The 15,679-nt window shown below is 51.3% G+C and overlaps 5 protein-coding genes across 5 annotated transcripts; 3 read left to right on the top strand and 2 right to left on the bottom strand.

The window, feature by feature from the left end:
* Positions 1-1,920: 1,920 nt before the first annotated feature.
* On the top strand, positions 1,921-2,745 carry TRIVIDRAFT_187623 (uncharacterized protein; the record flags this gene model as incomplete). The annotated part of the gene is made up of 3 exons (XM_014094116.1): positions 1,921-2,103; positions 2,206-2,337; positions 2,414-2,745. The coding sequence occupies 3 exons, from the start codon at positions 1,979-1,981 to the stop codon at positions 2,451-2,453; spliced, it is 297 nt and encodes a 98-aa protein (XP_013949591.1).
* A 28-nt stretch (positions 2,746-2,773) lies between these two features.
* TRIVIDRAFT_217212 (uncharacterized protein) lies at positions 2,774-3,569 on the bottom strand (the record flags this gene model as incomplete). The annotated part of the gene is made up of 2 exons (XM_014094115.1): positions 2,774-3,048; positions 3,109-3,569. 2 exons carry the CDS (start codon positions 3,547-3,549, stop codon positions 2,860-2,862), a joined length of 630 nt encoding a protein of 209 aa, XP_013949590.1.
* A 2,187-nt stretch (positions 3,570-5,756) lies between these two features.
* On the top strand, positions 5,757-7,377 carry TRIVIDRAFT_39044 (uncharacterized protein; the record flags this gene model as incomplete). The annotated part of the gene is made up of 4 exons (XM_014094114.1): positions 5,757-5,826; positions 5,893-6,261; positions 6,376-6,513; positions 6,665-7,377. 4 exons carry the CDS (start codon positions 5,757-5,759, stop codon positions 7,375-7,377), a joined length of 1,290 nt encoding a protein of 429 aa, XP_013949589.1.
* A 401-nt stretch (positions 7,378-7,778) lies between these two features.
* On the bottom strand, positions 7,779-9,809 carry TRIVIDRAFT_175026 (uncharacterized protein; the record flags this gene model as incomplete). The annotated part of the gene is made up of 3 exons (XM_014094113.1): positions 7,779-7,950; positions 8,047-9,033; positions 9,127-9,809. The coding sequence occupies 3 exons, from the start codon at positions 9,636-9,638 to the stop codon at positions 7,920-7,922; spliced, it is 1,530 nt and encodes a 509-aa protein (XP_013949588.1).
* A 1,670-nt stretch (positions 9,810-11,479) lies between these two features.
* Positions 11,480-12,826, top strand: TRIVIDRAFT_117234 (uncharacterized protein; the record flags this gene model as incomplete). The annotated part of the gene is made up of 2 exons (XM_014094112.1): positions 11,480-11,737; positions 11,777-12,826. Coding segments are annotated over 2 exons (1,308 nt in total), but the record flags the coding sequence as incomplete, so codon positions are not given.
* Positions 12,827-15,679: the final 2,853 nt, after the last annotated feature.

Genomic DNA, 15,679 nt, shown 5'->3' with positions numbered 1-15,679 from the left:
TGCCGCCCCTCTACGCGTACAAATGGAATAAATGGCCTGCTAATCTCGTACATCCAGGTACCGTCACTCAAACCTGCTAACCTGCCCTGTCTCCCCCCATCACGTCACAGTGCTGAGAACAGGTACCAAGGCAAGGTACAGGCTGCCCTGCCGGTACAGTACAGGGAGCATGGGGGCGCCCAAGAGCCTGCAAATGCAAGGACGAGCAATAGCACCAACTGAACTGAGACCTGGTTGCGCCAAGTGGGTGGCGTTGACGTCTGGTATTACTGGTGGGTTAGCAAGTTAGTCCTAAAGCGAGTGGTGACGGGTCGTCATCGCTTTGTGCCTTGGTTGCCTTTTTGCTTTTGGCTTTGGCTTTGCGCATCAGATGGCACATCACGATCCAGAGCCTGTTCATTCGCCGCGGTGGCTGCCTAATGGCATTGCAACCAATTCGCATCGCTCCCTCTCTCTCTCTTTGTGCCAGCCATTGGTAAGAGTAAGACGAGGTTCTGGAATTCCAGTCACGCGGCTCTTCCAAATTGTCGGCAGCGAACTACTAACCTGGGACTCATTTCCTTTGATCCCGGACGGCAATCCAGCTCCTTGCGCATCCCCACTCTGAGATGCGTTGGAGAGAATCTAACCTCTCTGTCAGCCAAGCAAATATCAAGAGTAACTCTCGTACCTACTACCTAAACAACTAAAGTATTAGTGTCTAGTGGCAATGAGGGCGTGGCACCTTTGATCAGCCCAACCAAGTTGATGCCATGGGTAAAATTAGCATTACATCATACTTCCTTGGGTCTTCATTTCCACAGCACCTCCTGTGCTGAGCCGTGATCCCTTAGTAAGCAGAAAGACGATGCTTCATATGGGTCATCATGAGCAATCCCAGTACTTACCCGGGAAACAATGCTCAGCAGATGGATAAAGTAAGTAAAAGAAGTTGGTGATGAGCAGAATTTTAGAGGGCTACAGTAGTAAATGTCACGGTGAAATGCAAAAGAGGCGCCTTTTACCTAATAGCTTTTTCATCCATCTGCTGGTATGGCTACCGTCTTCTGGCATCTGCAACTAGGTACCTATAGTAGGTATTAAGCACGAGAGAAGACTTGATAGTCAAGTTAACCACTTCGAGCCTCCGTAAAAGAAACACATCCCATAGCTGTGAGTGGCAAGTGGTCTGCTTCAGACACCCTTAACCCCCAAAAGAGAGTTTCAATGCTTTCAGCCAGGTTCTTCTTTTTGATTCTACACGTCACGGAGCATGTACGTAGCCATCCGTACCGAAATATCCCGGCATCCACATCAGCTGCTTGCTCTCCAGTCTAACTCAAACGCATCCGATCAGTCCACCGCATTATCTGATCGTATCGTGATGTACGATTCTGAGATTGGACCGGCTCCGCATCACGGGAATCGATTGTTTTGTGGGATGAAGTAATTTTGCTTTCTTGGCGATTCCAACACAAAGCTCGTCTCTGGTGCTTTGTGCTCTACTTGGCACTTTAATAGTACTTGCCAGCTGCAATATTGCTCCTACAACTAGACAGTTAGCTTGATCAATCTGATACCCATCACTTGCACATTTGTCAATCTTATAATTAAATGTTTAATTCCCAATAAAAGTTACCTATAGCCTATACAATAGCCTCGCTTCATGATTGCCATTTTTTCGATTCCCATCTAGAAGAATCGCAGCTCCCCACAAGCCCCCAGAAAAGCGGCAACGGCACTATTCCCGATTCACAGCCCATCGAACCACTGGATTGCCGGCTTATGACGCTCAGCCCCTCAGGCCACTCCCGAGTTAGTAGCTGTTCCTCTGCAGCAGTTCAGCTCCTCAGGCCAAAAGCTCCAATTGCGACAGCAACCAGTTATAACCTCACTTTTTCCTCCCCCCACGCTCAATTTCTCTCCTTCCAACCTCCCCCAGCAACCCGTACACCTCGAATTCCTTTCCGCCACCACAAAACAACAACACCATCCTAAAATGATGCTCCGCACAACCCTCACCAAGACGGCTGCCCTCCGTCCCATGCGCGCCGCTTTCACCACCACTGCCCGCGCCATGAGCGAAGGCGACACTGGTGCTCCCCCCAAGACCGGCGGCCCTGGGTAAGTGACAATCTCTCTTTACGCTCATCCCCAATTCAACGCAGCCAAGTCAAACAAGAAAAAAAGACCGTCATCTAACGCTTATTCGCAATCCGTCCACAGCGACGCCTTCCAGCGCCGCGAAAAGGCCTCCGAGGACTACGCCATCCGCCAGCGCGAGAAGGAAAAGCTCCTCGAGCTCCGCAAGAAGCTCACTGAGCAGCAAGAGCACCTCGACCGCCTTGCCAAGCACATGTATGCGCAGCATCCCTCCTCGTTCACCCCCAATTGACCCCGCCTCCCAATACTAATGAACTGGGCTCCTTCTTAGCGATGAGATCACCAAGGATCAGGGTGGCGAGCAGAACTAAAAAGAAGGGGGAAAAAGACACAATGAGAAAAACTAAGAAGACATAACCCATTCATGTTGGTTCATGCGGGCCGTTAACTGAGCAGTTCAAACTGAAGTTTGGGAGCAAACAACTCGTCTGGAGGCCGAATTGCGCTACACATTGTCTTGATATGCTGCGTATTTTCCCTGTTGCCTCTACCTAGGTACTGTACAGCTACATGAACTCTTCTCCACCTTACAAAAACAAAAACAAAACAAATTATATAAGACGAGGAAAAAAACAAGAGCTACTCCAGTGTCTGTGTTCCACCAGAGTATGTCCCCTGTTGAATGTGCGCGAAAAAAAAAAAAGCCTTTATTAGATTCATTCTTTCCTGATACCATCCCGGAACTCCAATTTCAATCACCAATGTCCAATGAATGCTTCACCTCCGTCCCATGTAAGATCTATAGAAGCTCTCCGCCACATCGCTCTCTCCGCTTCCGTAGTGGCTACCCATATTGCTGCTGGATTTCTGCGCTGCCGTGACCTTGGCTTGCAGGGCTGACGAGTTGGCATCGATCCATTGCAGCTGCGTAAGATGGCTGTTGAGCACGCGGACAATTTGGCTCAGCTGCATCATGCTGTTAGCAAATACTTGTTTTGTTGAGATAAGATTCGCAGTAAAACTTACCGGGTCCTCAGCCTTGGTTCCCTTGCTCAAAGTTCCCGAGATGTCGTTAATCTCCTTGACCATCTTGGACAAGTCTCGCGACTTCTCATCGAGTTGCTGGGTGAGCTTCTCCGCAAGCTTGTAGGTGCGCTCGCGTTCTTGGTCAGGTCCTCCAAGTTGCTCGCCAGGGCCCATCTGCTTAGCAAACATGTCCTGGACTTCTGACTCGTAACGGTTCAGCCAGGCCTCCAGCTCCTCCTGCTGGCTCTCTACAGCAGCGAGTTGGCGCTCAATCTCATGGCTGGCCCGCTCTGCTTCAAAAGTGTCCAGATACAGCTTCTGGATCTTTTCACCGTTGTCCACCAGGTTTCTGTCCCAGTTGGACACCACGGTAGCCTGGTCCTTGAACTGCTTCTGGTATTTGGACAGGTCTGAAGCCCACCGGGTGACAATATCCTCCATGGTCTTATTCTTCAGCCGGGCCATCTGAGAGGGGGGGCCGGTAGTGGAAGCGCCCAATGCGCTAGTTGTGCCTGCCGTGGTAGCAGTCTTTGCTGCATCCTTGTCACCAGCGGTCTTGGCTCCGAATAAGCCACCAGCCGTGGTTGCCGTGGTCGCCGGTGTTGCTGTAGCGGTGGTGGCTGCAGCTGGAGTAGTAGCAGCAGCAGCCGTGGTACCAAACAAGGAAGTAGCCGGTTTGGTTGTGGTGGCAGTGGTGGTTGGAGTAGTCGTGCCAAAGAGGTTTCCGGCTGTGGCAGTCGTTGGGGCCGCTGATGATGAAGTCGTAGTTGTGGCAGCAGCTGGCTTTAGTCCAAACAAACCGCCAGCGGCAGCGGGAGCTTGGGTAGACCCAGAAGCTGCGGAGGTAGTGGTCGCAGCAGGGGTTGTGCCGAAGAGACCTGCCGCAGGTGTCGCCGGGGTCGTGGTAGCTGCTGGTTTGGCTCCAAAGAGAGATGTAGTTGTTCCAGCAGTGGCCGGAGCCGCAGTAGTTGCGGATGGTGCAGTGGTAGCTGCGGTATTCCCAAACAGTCCTGTGGTTTTGGGTGCGGCGGCGGTTGTGGCAGCAGGTTTGGCGCCGAACAAGCCACTCGTAGACGACTGAGTTCCACCGCTGAACAGCCCTGATCCTGATGTAGCAGCTGCTGCGGGCTTCTCTGTCGCGGCCGAGGTGGCAGCAGGCTTGTTTCCAAACAAACCACCCGATGAAGCAGTGTTGGCAGTGGTTCCAAACAAGTTTGTGGTTGCAGTCTTGGCTGGCGGTACACCGGCGGGCGTCGTCGATGGCAGAGAAAACAAGGGCTTGGCGGGAGTTGCAGTAGCAGCAGTGCTAGCAGTAGCCGGAGTAGGCGCTTGAGAGTCAGTAGTCGGAGTTTTGTTTCCAAAGAGTCCAGAGTTGGTGTTTGCAAACAATCCACTGGTTGGAGCAGGCGTTGGAGTTGTCTGTGCAGCTGTAGTCTTGCTGGCATTGTTTCCAAACAAACCACCAGTCGAGGGAGTGGTCGATGCATTCTTGTTGCCAAATAGACCACCAGTGGATGGTGCCGTACTGGTTGTCGCGCCGCCAAACATGCCGCCTGTTGTAGTAGACGCTCCGCTGCCTGCGCCGGCAAAGAGGCCACTTGTTGCCGGAGTCGTCGAGGCTCCTCCAAACAGGGTTCCTGCCGGAGTAGCAGCAGCTGAAGAAGCGGCAGCTCCTCCAAAGAGGCCGCCACCAGCTGGTTTCTGCGCAGCGGCGTTCTGGCCTCCAAACAAACCTGCGGGAGGGTTGGTGGCAGGAGTTGTGGTGTTTCCAAAGGAAAACTTGGGCGTTCCAGAAGCAGGAGCAGTGCCGAACAGACCACCTGCGGCTGGCGCTGTGCTGGTGGTGCTATTGGGCGCGGCACCCGTGGAACTCGGGGTTCCAAAGCTGAAACCACCAGACATGGCGATTGGCACGGTTTATCTTGTGCTTGTTTGAATCGTCGGCGGTCGTGATGGGCGCGAGGCAACTACTTTGTGAATAAGGAGATTCAGCAGGCTTTCATGATATCCCTAAGCTCAGCCAAGATGGGGTCAGGGAATTGGAGGCTGCGTGAAATTGCCGACAGCTCCCCCTGCGATGGTTCGGGTTCGAGATGAAGAAAACGAAAACAAAGATCTGAGTGGTCCAAGGCTGACGCTTGACTAGGTGCTTTTTTCGCGGTTCTGTTTTCTTGGGAAGCTTAGGCCAGAGCGCGCAGCCGTGCTGTGGCTGAGGGGACCTTTTCACGTAATTCCAGCCACAGAAGTTATATCACTAGCCACATATTGTCATAATTAGTCCCTTCTCCACGTGACGATAGCGCAAGCACCGCCTGTCGAGAGCTCCATGCTACTTGTATGATATTACTAGAGTCGACTTACTAACTCTGGCAACGACTCAGACACCCTCATTTCCTGGCTAGACATTGTGCCCTTCCCCCCCTTCAAGCCCAGACGAGTACAGACACACACGGCCAAACCACCGTGCAAACGGCATGTCCTGAAGACGCCGATGCACCTGGCCTCGACGCCGACATAGGACCTAGCCCCCGTTGCTTTCAACTACATACCCGATATTCGCCCTCCACGAATCGAATCCCAGATCCAGATACCCCCCTGAACCGATTTGCCAATAGTTCCCCAGCTTTAGAGAGTGCCAGCACGAAGCAATGACGGACTCCCGGGAACTTGAACCCCCGCCACAGACCCACGTCGAGGACCCGGGGGCCCATCAGCTGGGTATGCCTTTCTTCTGGATATTGGACATGCATGTCGTGTTGGAGCCTTGCTGACATTTTACAATAGCTGAAGCTTCAGACTCGGAGGACCAGTTCACAGACGCACAGTCTGCACCCACCAGTCCTGGCGTTAGCTCGCCGGTCCCCAAGACGAGAGTGGAAAAGGTCGACAATGAGCCCGCATATGGAGAGGTGCCTGGCACCGAGGCATACAAGAAGAGAGAGCAAGATGCTGAGCCTGATGAGATTGCCATGATACCCGAAAACGACCCCGAGTCCTCACCTTCTACTCCTCTGGAACCGGGCACTGTTCCCGTCACACTTGTGGAAGAATCCACTGGCGATTACCCTGGCCAGCACGACCCAGAGGAGCAAGAGAAGCACAAGGCTGATGCTACCCCTGATATAATATTGAGCCCAAATGGCGAGTTAAGAAGTGGCAATGAAGACGCAATCTCAGGTGTGTATACCAAAACGGCCCCGAACACTTTAAGCAGGACAGCGACTGACCGAGCCAAAGAGGCTCCTCTTTCACCCGTCTCCTCTTCAGGCCGCTCTAGGAGGGACTCCCTCGCATCTTCCCAACCAACAGTCTTGGCCACACAAAACCAAGAAGCAGATGATGAGGTAGCAGCTGAAGAAGAGGTCGACGATTTCGGAGATGATTTCGACGACTTCGAGGAGGGTGGTCATGACGACGACTTTGATGACTTTGAGGATGACTTTCAACACCCCCAGCCGACGGCCACGACACCAGCGCCTCCACCAATCCCCCAACAACAATCACTACCATTTGTATGTCTATTTCCTCCCCATGTTAAGCCCTCCTCCCCATTCAGCGCTAACATTCTTGCAGTCGATACCCGACTTCGATGGGCTGAGCCTGGATGAAGTCATCTCCGCAGTAGAACCGTGTTTACCAAACCTCTTCCCTCCCGAAGAACTCGACTTTCAACCCTTTCCGCATTTATCAAAAGACTCTTCCATTTTCCTTACACCACGCTCCGCCTCCCTATGGTCCCAGCTCGTCGCTCCCCCACCCCTCGCACCGCCCGATTGGATTCGTTCGCGGACCCGCCGCCTATTCCTCGTCTCTCTTGGGGTTCCCGTAGATTTAGATGAAATCCTCCCAGCCTCCAAGCAGAAGAAGCTTGTGCTGCCGTCTCTCAATATCCCATCAGCCTCACCTAGAGGGTCAAGCGACTTGCGATCGGCGACAAGACTAAAACAAGGCGACGGAAATGCTTCGTCTACATCGATAGACTCTCAGGGCAAGCCGTCGACGTCCAAGAGGAGGAAAGGACCGCCACCTCAGCCAGAGTTGGATTTGGTGGTAGCGAAGCACCTTTGCCAGACGACGGATGAAGCTCTGGACGGTATGACAGATCAGGAGCTGAAACAGCATGTGGCCAAGTTGGAGGCCATGCAGGGGGCGGCAAAAGACGTGCTAGATTACTGGACAAAACGGACGGACGAAAAGATTGGGGATCGCGAGGCATTTGAAGGGGTTATAGAAAACTTGGTAGCACATGCCCGTAAAGTACGCAAGTAGATTTGCATGATATATATATATTATGGATGATCAAATTTCCAAGTCAATTAGTCTCGTAGTGGTTTACATCTCATCTTGTCCCAATATCCATGCCCGTCACTCTGTGTTGCCCTCGCCCCTTAGATCTTGTGGGATCGGCTATCCTCAGCTACATGTCCCTTACTAATACCGCCCAGCAGTAGATGGGAATAGCGATAGTAGCGAAAGTAGCAATAGTAGCAGATACTAGAACAACTAGAGTTACTATAGCTACTAGCAATATATATAGGTATATTATGGGGTAGAATACTTTGGATATGAACTTGATATTGAACCTAATATGCCTCTCTACCCTGGCACCGCTGCCTACTCTTTCAGATATTTTTAACTACTAGGTATCAAGTGATATATACCTTTCGTCTCGGGGTAATTTGAAATTTTTTTTAGCTATAGAATAAAAAAGCTGCCTTAACCCTATTAAAGAGATACCCTAGGCGTAGCTTCCAGCCCAAATTCCATAATAAAATCGCTATATAGACAAGTTCTTTTTTCCGACTCTACGCTTACGCTGAGCTGGGCTCCAGAGTCACACCACTAAAAAAACAATACATGTTAGCTCCAAGGCTTAATCAAAAAAAGGGGAAGGGGAGTTTCAAGGCTTAATAAAAAAAAGAGGATGGGTGAACTTACGCAGCAATGGTGGCCCATCCGATAAGACGCCAGTGCTTGTCGATACGTCGGCTGAGGGCGACCTTCTCACCAATGTCTGTGCAGACGGGGCTAGTCAGGACCAGCTTGGCGGCATCGTTCTTGATGGCGGCAACCTTGGCACCGGTGGATGTGGAACCAATGTTGACCATGATGACCTCGTTCTTAGCCAGCTTGGCGACCTTGGCCTGCTTGCCATCCGCAGTCTTGACACCCAGCAGACGTCGGAGAAGGTAGAAGTTGATTTCGATTTCGCTGTAGATGTCGGGCAGCTTGCCCTTGAGACCCAGGACGAAACCGACCAGACGATCGGCACGGCAAAGGGTAGGGTCGATCTGAGTACCGACACCAATCAGACCACCGGGCACGGCGTACTTGAGGTCGTTGCCCTCTGAGTTGAGGGAGATGACTTTGCTGAAGAGGGGAGTGCACTTGAGGGCACCGCTGTTGTCGCGTGAGACGATACCGGGACGGATCTCAATCTCGTCGCCAAGCTTGAGGACACCGTGCAGGATACTGCCACCAGCAACACCACCCTTGAGGTCATCAATTTCAGCACCGGGCTTGTTGACGTCGAAGGAACGGATGATGATCATGCGGGGCTCCATGGTGAGGTCTCTGACGGGCACGGGGATGGTGTGGACAATGGCGTCGAGAACAGCATCAACGTTGATCTTGAGCTGGGCAGAGATGGGGACGACGGGGGACTTTTCGGCAACAGTTCCACGGATGAACTTGAGGATCGACTCATAGTGCTGCTGGGTAACCTCCTCTCGCATCAGATCGACCTTGTTCTGAAGGATGATGATGTTCTCCAGCTTCATAATCTCAATGGCGGCCAAATGTTCTGAGGTCTGGGGCTGAGGGCAGGATTCGTTGCCTGCAATGAGAAGAAGGGCTGCGTCCATGACAGCGGCTCCTGACAACATGGTGCTCATGAGAATATCGTGACCAGGGCAGTCGACAAATCTGGAAGAGGTTAGACATTAGGGAATATATAAATCTTTTATTCTACCATCCTCCAACTGAAGAGGGCAAGGGGGGGAGAAGTTGGGGACATACGAGACGTGTCTTAGCAATCGGTATGTGCCGCCACAGCCATCTCTCTCGCAAGGGGGGTCGACCTCCTTCTCACTGCCGTAGCTTCGGTAGCATCCCGGACGAGGGCAGGCGGCGTTGTCACACTGGTAGATCTTGGCGTTGGCGTATCCAAGCTTGATGGTGATGTTACGGATCAGCTCGTTCTTGAATCGAACGGTCTGGACGCCGGAAATGGCCTTGACGACGGTCGACTTTCCGTGAGCGACGTGGCCAATGGTGCCGATGTTGATGGTCGCCTGGCGAGCAATAATCTCGGGCGTGAGGGGCGTCAGGACGGAAACATCGAGATCTTTGGGATCGGTCTGTGGGGGCAGCGGGGGTTTTACGGCCGCCTGGTTGGGGATGACGGGGTTGACTTTTTTCAGCGCCGGCTTGAGGGCCTTCTCTTCGACTTCGACGTTGTCCTGGGCGTCGATGGACTCTCCAGAGTCGGAGTCGGACTGGATATCGTCGTATTTGGGGTCGTCAGACATTGTGACGGGGCGGGGCAGATTGCTGCTGGGGGAGGTTCGGGGCTAGGTATTTCTGCAAAGGGGTTCAAGAATTGGCGAGATTCGATATATGGAGGGGAGCAAGGGAGCTCACGTGGATAGCAACCAAGATTTATAGGGAAACGGCCAAGTGCCTACACGGTTTTGGTCGCTATAAAGTTGCGGAGGTTTGCACAAGCAGCCATTTCGCCGTCGAGTGGTCAAAATTCATCGTGTGCAGCATGATGACTCTTACGCTAAACCGGGTTGGGCACGATAAACTGATAAGGATTCTTGCCCCTCCACAGCCAGATTTCGGCGAGCCCCTCTCTGAGCCTTTGAGCTCCATTGCAAGGCTGATTATGGCAGTGAACACTTGTTGAGAGATTCGAGTCATAATAACGGGAAAAGCTATATATCACGAAGGGAAAAAAGGAGAATAAAAGTTAAAATACCGAGCTTCTCTGCCAATGGCTAAATGATTGAGCAATAAAGTTCAAGAATTGATAACCAACACCCCAAGTTGACACTAGTACCTTTTCATTTAGAAGAAATAGCGATAGTAGCAGATACTGGAAAAAGTAGCGATAGTAGCAGTTATTAGAAGAACCGGGTAGGTACTATAGCAAGGAGGCAGATGAAAGGCACTGGACTTGTTTTGAATCTCGCTATAGCTCTCTAAGTGTTCTATACTACCAGGTACCTACCTGTCTGTAGTCAGTTAGGTACTCGACAGCACTGCAAGTTTAAGCTTGCAAAGAACGAGGTCATAATGGCCAACATCGGTTTCTACTACAGTCAACTTGCACCAAAGGCTGCCGCCATCAAGAAGCATGCTCTAGTCGACGCAGCTCAACAGAATCCAATCAATGACTCAGTCACTACAGAAAGGCTGATTGATCCGTCGAGCTATCAAAGGCGGCGACATTCCTGATACCTACGGAAGTAGTGTTCAAAAAGAGGGTATTTGATGACTCAAACTGAATGCAAAGTGTTGGGTGAGGAAGATGAAATTTGTCAAGTCATACTTGGTTGTAGCCACAGCTGTACACTCGTGTATCCGAGAGGCTCCCTCTTTATAATGGAAACGCAGGGAATTCGAATGTTTTCATATTCTCTTTAGCAGATGACTTACTATCAAAGGCGAAATGGGTGTCCCTGTTTTGTTAGAACAACTTTACAAGGTCAGGCGGGGCAATGATGTGGCTCGTGTGGCTAGTGCAAGAGGCACTGTTTCTCTTTTCATTTTCTCTATGCTGAGTACAGTACTGTATCGTAAATAGTGAAATTTGGCTTTCCATATAAATGTGACGATGGTATTGCAACTATATTCCAAGATTGATATTGTTAAGTTATCATTTTTCATATGTTAAGTCGACTTTTCTTTCCATCAATTAATCTTGTTCAACTACGATCCCAGCAAGAACTATGGCTGACTCTTCATCTCCTAGCTTTGCAGCTTCTAGAGCTCCAGGTTCTCTCAACCTTGCTTCATCCAACTCTGCTCCTGGTTAGGGCCGTTCTCCTCGCTTCCTCGTTGTCAAGTGTCTCTGGGCATGTTGTCCAGTATTTGTCGAGATCTTCACTTTGGAGGGAGGGGCTTTTGCAGAGCCTCACTTAAATTGCAGCCTGGGTTCAGCCTGCTCATACCATTACCTGGCCTGTGTAGACCTACTTTATGCTTTGCTCAGCTTCGGCCAACAACCTACCCTGCCAAATTTTCCTTTGTCGTTTGCTTGACCGATCAATATTAACTCTCATCCGCTTAAACCAACCCTTGTTCAATTTTGAACGTCGGAATGATTATGGGAGAAGGACAAGCCCTCGAAGCGCTCGGCGTTACCCCCGACAGCATCTGGGGCGACGAAGACGAAACCATTGTTTATGCCCAAGCACTGGGACAAGGAAAGGCAATAATCTTCCGTTTCCAGCGGAGCCAACACAGCTTGCCCCAGTCATTGCCCAGCCGGATTGTCTGCTGCTATCACGACCTCGAGGTACCGGATGGGGCATTCACTTTCCAGAATCGCAACTCAATGCGAAGCGCTCTATGGTCTGCCATAGCCACGATTTGGCCTCATTGCATCATGGACCTCGCAATTGTCGACCCCGGTATTGTAGTTGATATCATTCCTGGAGAGGCCCAGGAGATTGTCTGGAGAGCTTACCAAGAACCACTCTTTGATCAATATCTCACGCTACTTCGTGATATCCAGCCAAGCGACTTGGTCGCTCAGGGCCATTCTCCTCGTATTCTTGACATGTCCGAGATTGCCCTACTCGAGGCATTGGGCGGCAGAGGCTGCTCCAAGCGGGTGCAGTTCCAAGATGCAGGGAAACTATCGACGCTTGTCTTCAAAGGAATTGATTTTCAAACATACCTGCAACTTCACGATGACGACGACGAATTTGCCCGCACCACGGTCGATGTTTGGAGATGCTCCAGCAAACTAATCGCAAACATGCCACGCCACCCAAACATCCAATCGCCACCACTGAACCTGGTATCGGTTCGCGACTCCAATCAGAACCCCGTGCTTGTTGGTCATCTATCGACTTATTTCGCTGGGGGTGATCTTGGTAACGCAATTGAAGCAGCCAATGCAAGAGAATCGCAGATTTCCTTGCAGCAAAAAGCTAAATGGTGTCATCAAATGTGTCTGGCGATAGAGCACACTCACAGGGTCGCGCATACTTTCCACATGGATATCAAGCCCGGGAATTTCATTATTGACGACCAAGGGAACCTGATCCTTATTGACTGGGAGCAAAACGGTGCACCAACAACTACACTTGCCCCCGAGGCAGACGGGACCTGGGACGTGGAAGAACATGATATGAAGGAGAAGGGATCGACAAAGCTGGTCTACACCAAATATACGGGCCCAGAACGTCGGAATATGCCGGAGGGCAGTGGAAAGGAGAGCTTCAATGTTTGGAATGTCTTTCCAGAGTGGCAAGTGAGTTGTCCTAAAGCTCTTGAGCTGGCAGAGGTGTTTGCGTTAGGGAGGACCATGTGGATGCTTCTGAGCCAGATAGCCAACAGCTTTGACGACATTGATCACCCCGATGATGTTCAGGTCACCTGGACAGAGAAGAACGACCTCCCATCCCATTGGATCAAAATCGTGGAAAGTTGCATGAAAGTCGATCCAAACGATCGTCCATCGTTGGAAAACTTGACAGAGTTCTGGGAAGGCGAAGCATATCCCGTCAAATAGCAATCCATATATCTCTTTCTCTGCTTTGTACAGTCTCCCAGGTATGATGATTCAGTTCGTAAGCTCAGGGCAGGCCTTGTTAAGGGGCCGTAATCCTGCTAGAGCAAGGCTGAGCCGTGGTTGGGTCGATAACGGTTTCGCTGAAGTTCAAGGTGTAATAAGACTGCGTCGGCCGTGGAGTGCAATCGGCCGCTTGAGCTCAGTTAATCATACTGTACTCAGACTGTGCTGTTCTTACTTTAAAAAAAGAGGACGCCCATTTCGCCTTAAACAATACGGAGTACAACAAGCTATTATGCACGCCTCAAAAAGCTTGATTAGAATACAAGGCCTGGGACTAGAAATTGCACTATTCCCAGGTTGAACATGAATGGCTTTGTGGCTTTGGTGAGAGCGATTGACTCACTTAGCCCTGTAAGAGAGAGCTTCCAACGCCACTCATGGAACAACAAGCATGCATGACGAAGCCGTCCTTGAAAAAAAAAAAAAAAAAAAAAAAAAAAAAAAAAAAAAAAAAAAACATAAAGGGGCAATCAAGATGCAAGAACTGCTAGAAAACAGCATTTAATTCTTACGTCTCTTCCATCCGCTAGTAGTGCACCAAAGCAAGGATCGCTCGTCTGGCTATTGGCCGGGTTAAGTTGAATGATATACGATATACGATATCAGCCGGTAATGTGCCCGCAAAGTCAGAACCTACAGCAAGGTTGCTGCCGATTTCCGGAAGCTCTACAGAATTCACATGGCAGCTATCCATTTAACCATTTGCTCTTCTCTCGGCAACAGCTCTAGCAGTTTGCTAAATGCTGACGCGATCGTGCCCATGACGTGCCCCGGCGGTTGGTGCTTTCCCGGTAGATGGGGTCGTCATGCAAGTAAAGTGATGACGGGCCCGGATGGGGAAGAAACAAGAGTTGGGGGCGATGCAAAGCCGAAGAATGAAGAAACGCCGCTCTGATTTGGGGATCTGTTGGTGATGAGAGACGCACCGTGCAGATGCTTGGCACTTGGCGTGGGAGACGGACAGTATCTCGAGGAGCTTCACACTATCCGTCTAATCACACTGATGTGACGTGAATTAGTAGAAGTATATAATAATGGTAGCACGGGCACTTTGTAGCTCATGACATGCATGCACCCATCACCATGAACCGACAATGGAGATGCTCGTTGCACCGGCAGGGGCCACACGCGCAATCACGCTGCACGAAAGCGCCTCCATCACCAACCCAAGCAGCCCCATGCTGTAGCTGTCGTACTGGTACTATGTACGTTGTAACACTGCCTTTGCATCTGGGACATCTCGGTATTACAAATACTGCCAATACAGTATGCGGTTCTCCGGCTCAACTACACCTCTACTCACCCTCTACTCACGGCACACGGGCAAACCCGTTGACCGCCCACCCCCGGCTGGTGAATAGAGCCGGAGCTGTGGCATGGAAAAGGCGTAGACGGAAGTTCTGTTGTGGGGGATGGTCAGCGTCTGCTGACGGGCGTAGTCGGGCTCTCACGCCACGGGCTGCTCTAGTGCCGACAATGGAAAGCGAAGAAGAATAAGAAGAAGATAAAGACTGAATCAGTGCATCAGTTGATTAGTTGAAGCGAGGCAAATGAGAAATCCGGTTTTGGCGGGCGGCTGCTGAAGCACATTGGTGGGTGCAAGTTTAAAATAGCAACATAAACCGCTGCAAAGACACTTGGCCATGAACCGAAATGTCTTTGAACCAAAACCTGGGCGCGAAGGGAAAAGGAAAAAACGGGAAAAGGGCCCTGGCAGCAGCAAATCCCACATCGCTGATTGCCGCCGACAAGCTGCAGTGGCTTGCGCCCATCACAGGCGTCCGGCACGCTGATTGGCCCAGGAACGTGCGGGCACTGAGACATTAGCACATTAGTTGGTTAGCACTCGAGGCCCCCCCTGTAAAGGCCCTAAAAAGGGCCCGCGGGTGCCTCTGGGGCTGGGCCAATCACGGCGCCGGGCTGGGGCCTCGTCTCACTGGAAATTCGGGTCTCCGGCGGCAGCTGCAGCGCGTCGAGCGGAGAAAAAGAAGCCGCTGCTTTTCATTGCTGGGCTGCAGTGAGGCCGAAGAAGGCAAAAGAGACGATGAGGAGAGGCTGCGAGAAAAAAAACTAGCAAGGGGGGGCGGTTGTTGGCTTACAAGTTGAGTTTAGCATGGACGACGTAGTGCTGGCTCTCTTTTTTGACAATTGGAAGACAGACCAACCACGAGGTTCTGCCAGCCACTTCCGGGTCCCGCGCCCGCCAGCAAGGGAAAAGGAAAATCGAGGAAAAAAATATTACTCGTGCGAGTACTCGTAGGGGACATGGCAGAGTCAAGTTGGACGGATGTTGGTCCCCGTAGCTTGAGCTTGGAAGCTGGGTGAGATAATAGTGCAGCCGTAGCCTTGCGTGATTCTTGTCTGTCTGTAGCCGAAGAGCTTCTTCTCCTCCTCCTCCTCCTCATCTCCTCTATACTTCACCTACATCACTACATCGTATACCTAATATCGTCTCACTCCCATCTCACCCACGCAAATTGCTCATTGTTCCTGTGCGAGTACGAGTATACGCAGGCACACGCTCTGCCAGACCCGCCCTCGACAGCGCCAATCTGCACAATCAGACCCTCCAGAGCCAATCTGCATCTCAGCTTGGCCAGTTCGGCGGCTAGCCGCGCACGCCTCTGGGCGCATCACACCCTCCAATCGCCTATCAGATCGCCCGCCATCCCATCCAATATCATCGTATGAGGCCGTCTTTGGGACCCTTTCACCATTTTCGAACACGCCCCCCAAGATCCCAGTAAAGGAAAAGAAGGG

This window comes from Trichoderma virens (genome assembly GCF_000170995.1).
Source record: "Trichoderma virens Gv29-8 chromosome Unknown TRIVIscaffold_92, whole genome shotgun sequence".
In the NCBI taxonomy this organism is placed as follows: Eukaryota; Fungi; Ascomycota; class Sordariomycetes; order Hypocreales; family Hypocreaceae; genus Trichoderma; species Trichoderma virens.
This window is presented reverse-complemented; position numbering and strand designations above follow the sequence as displayed.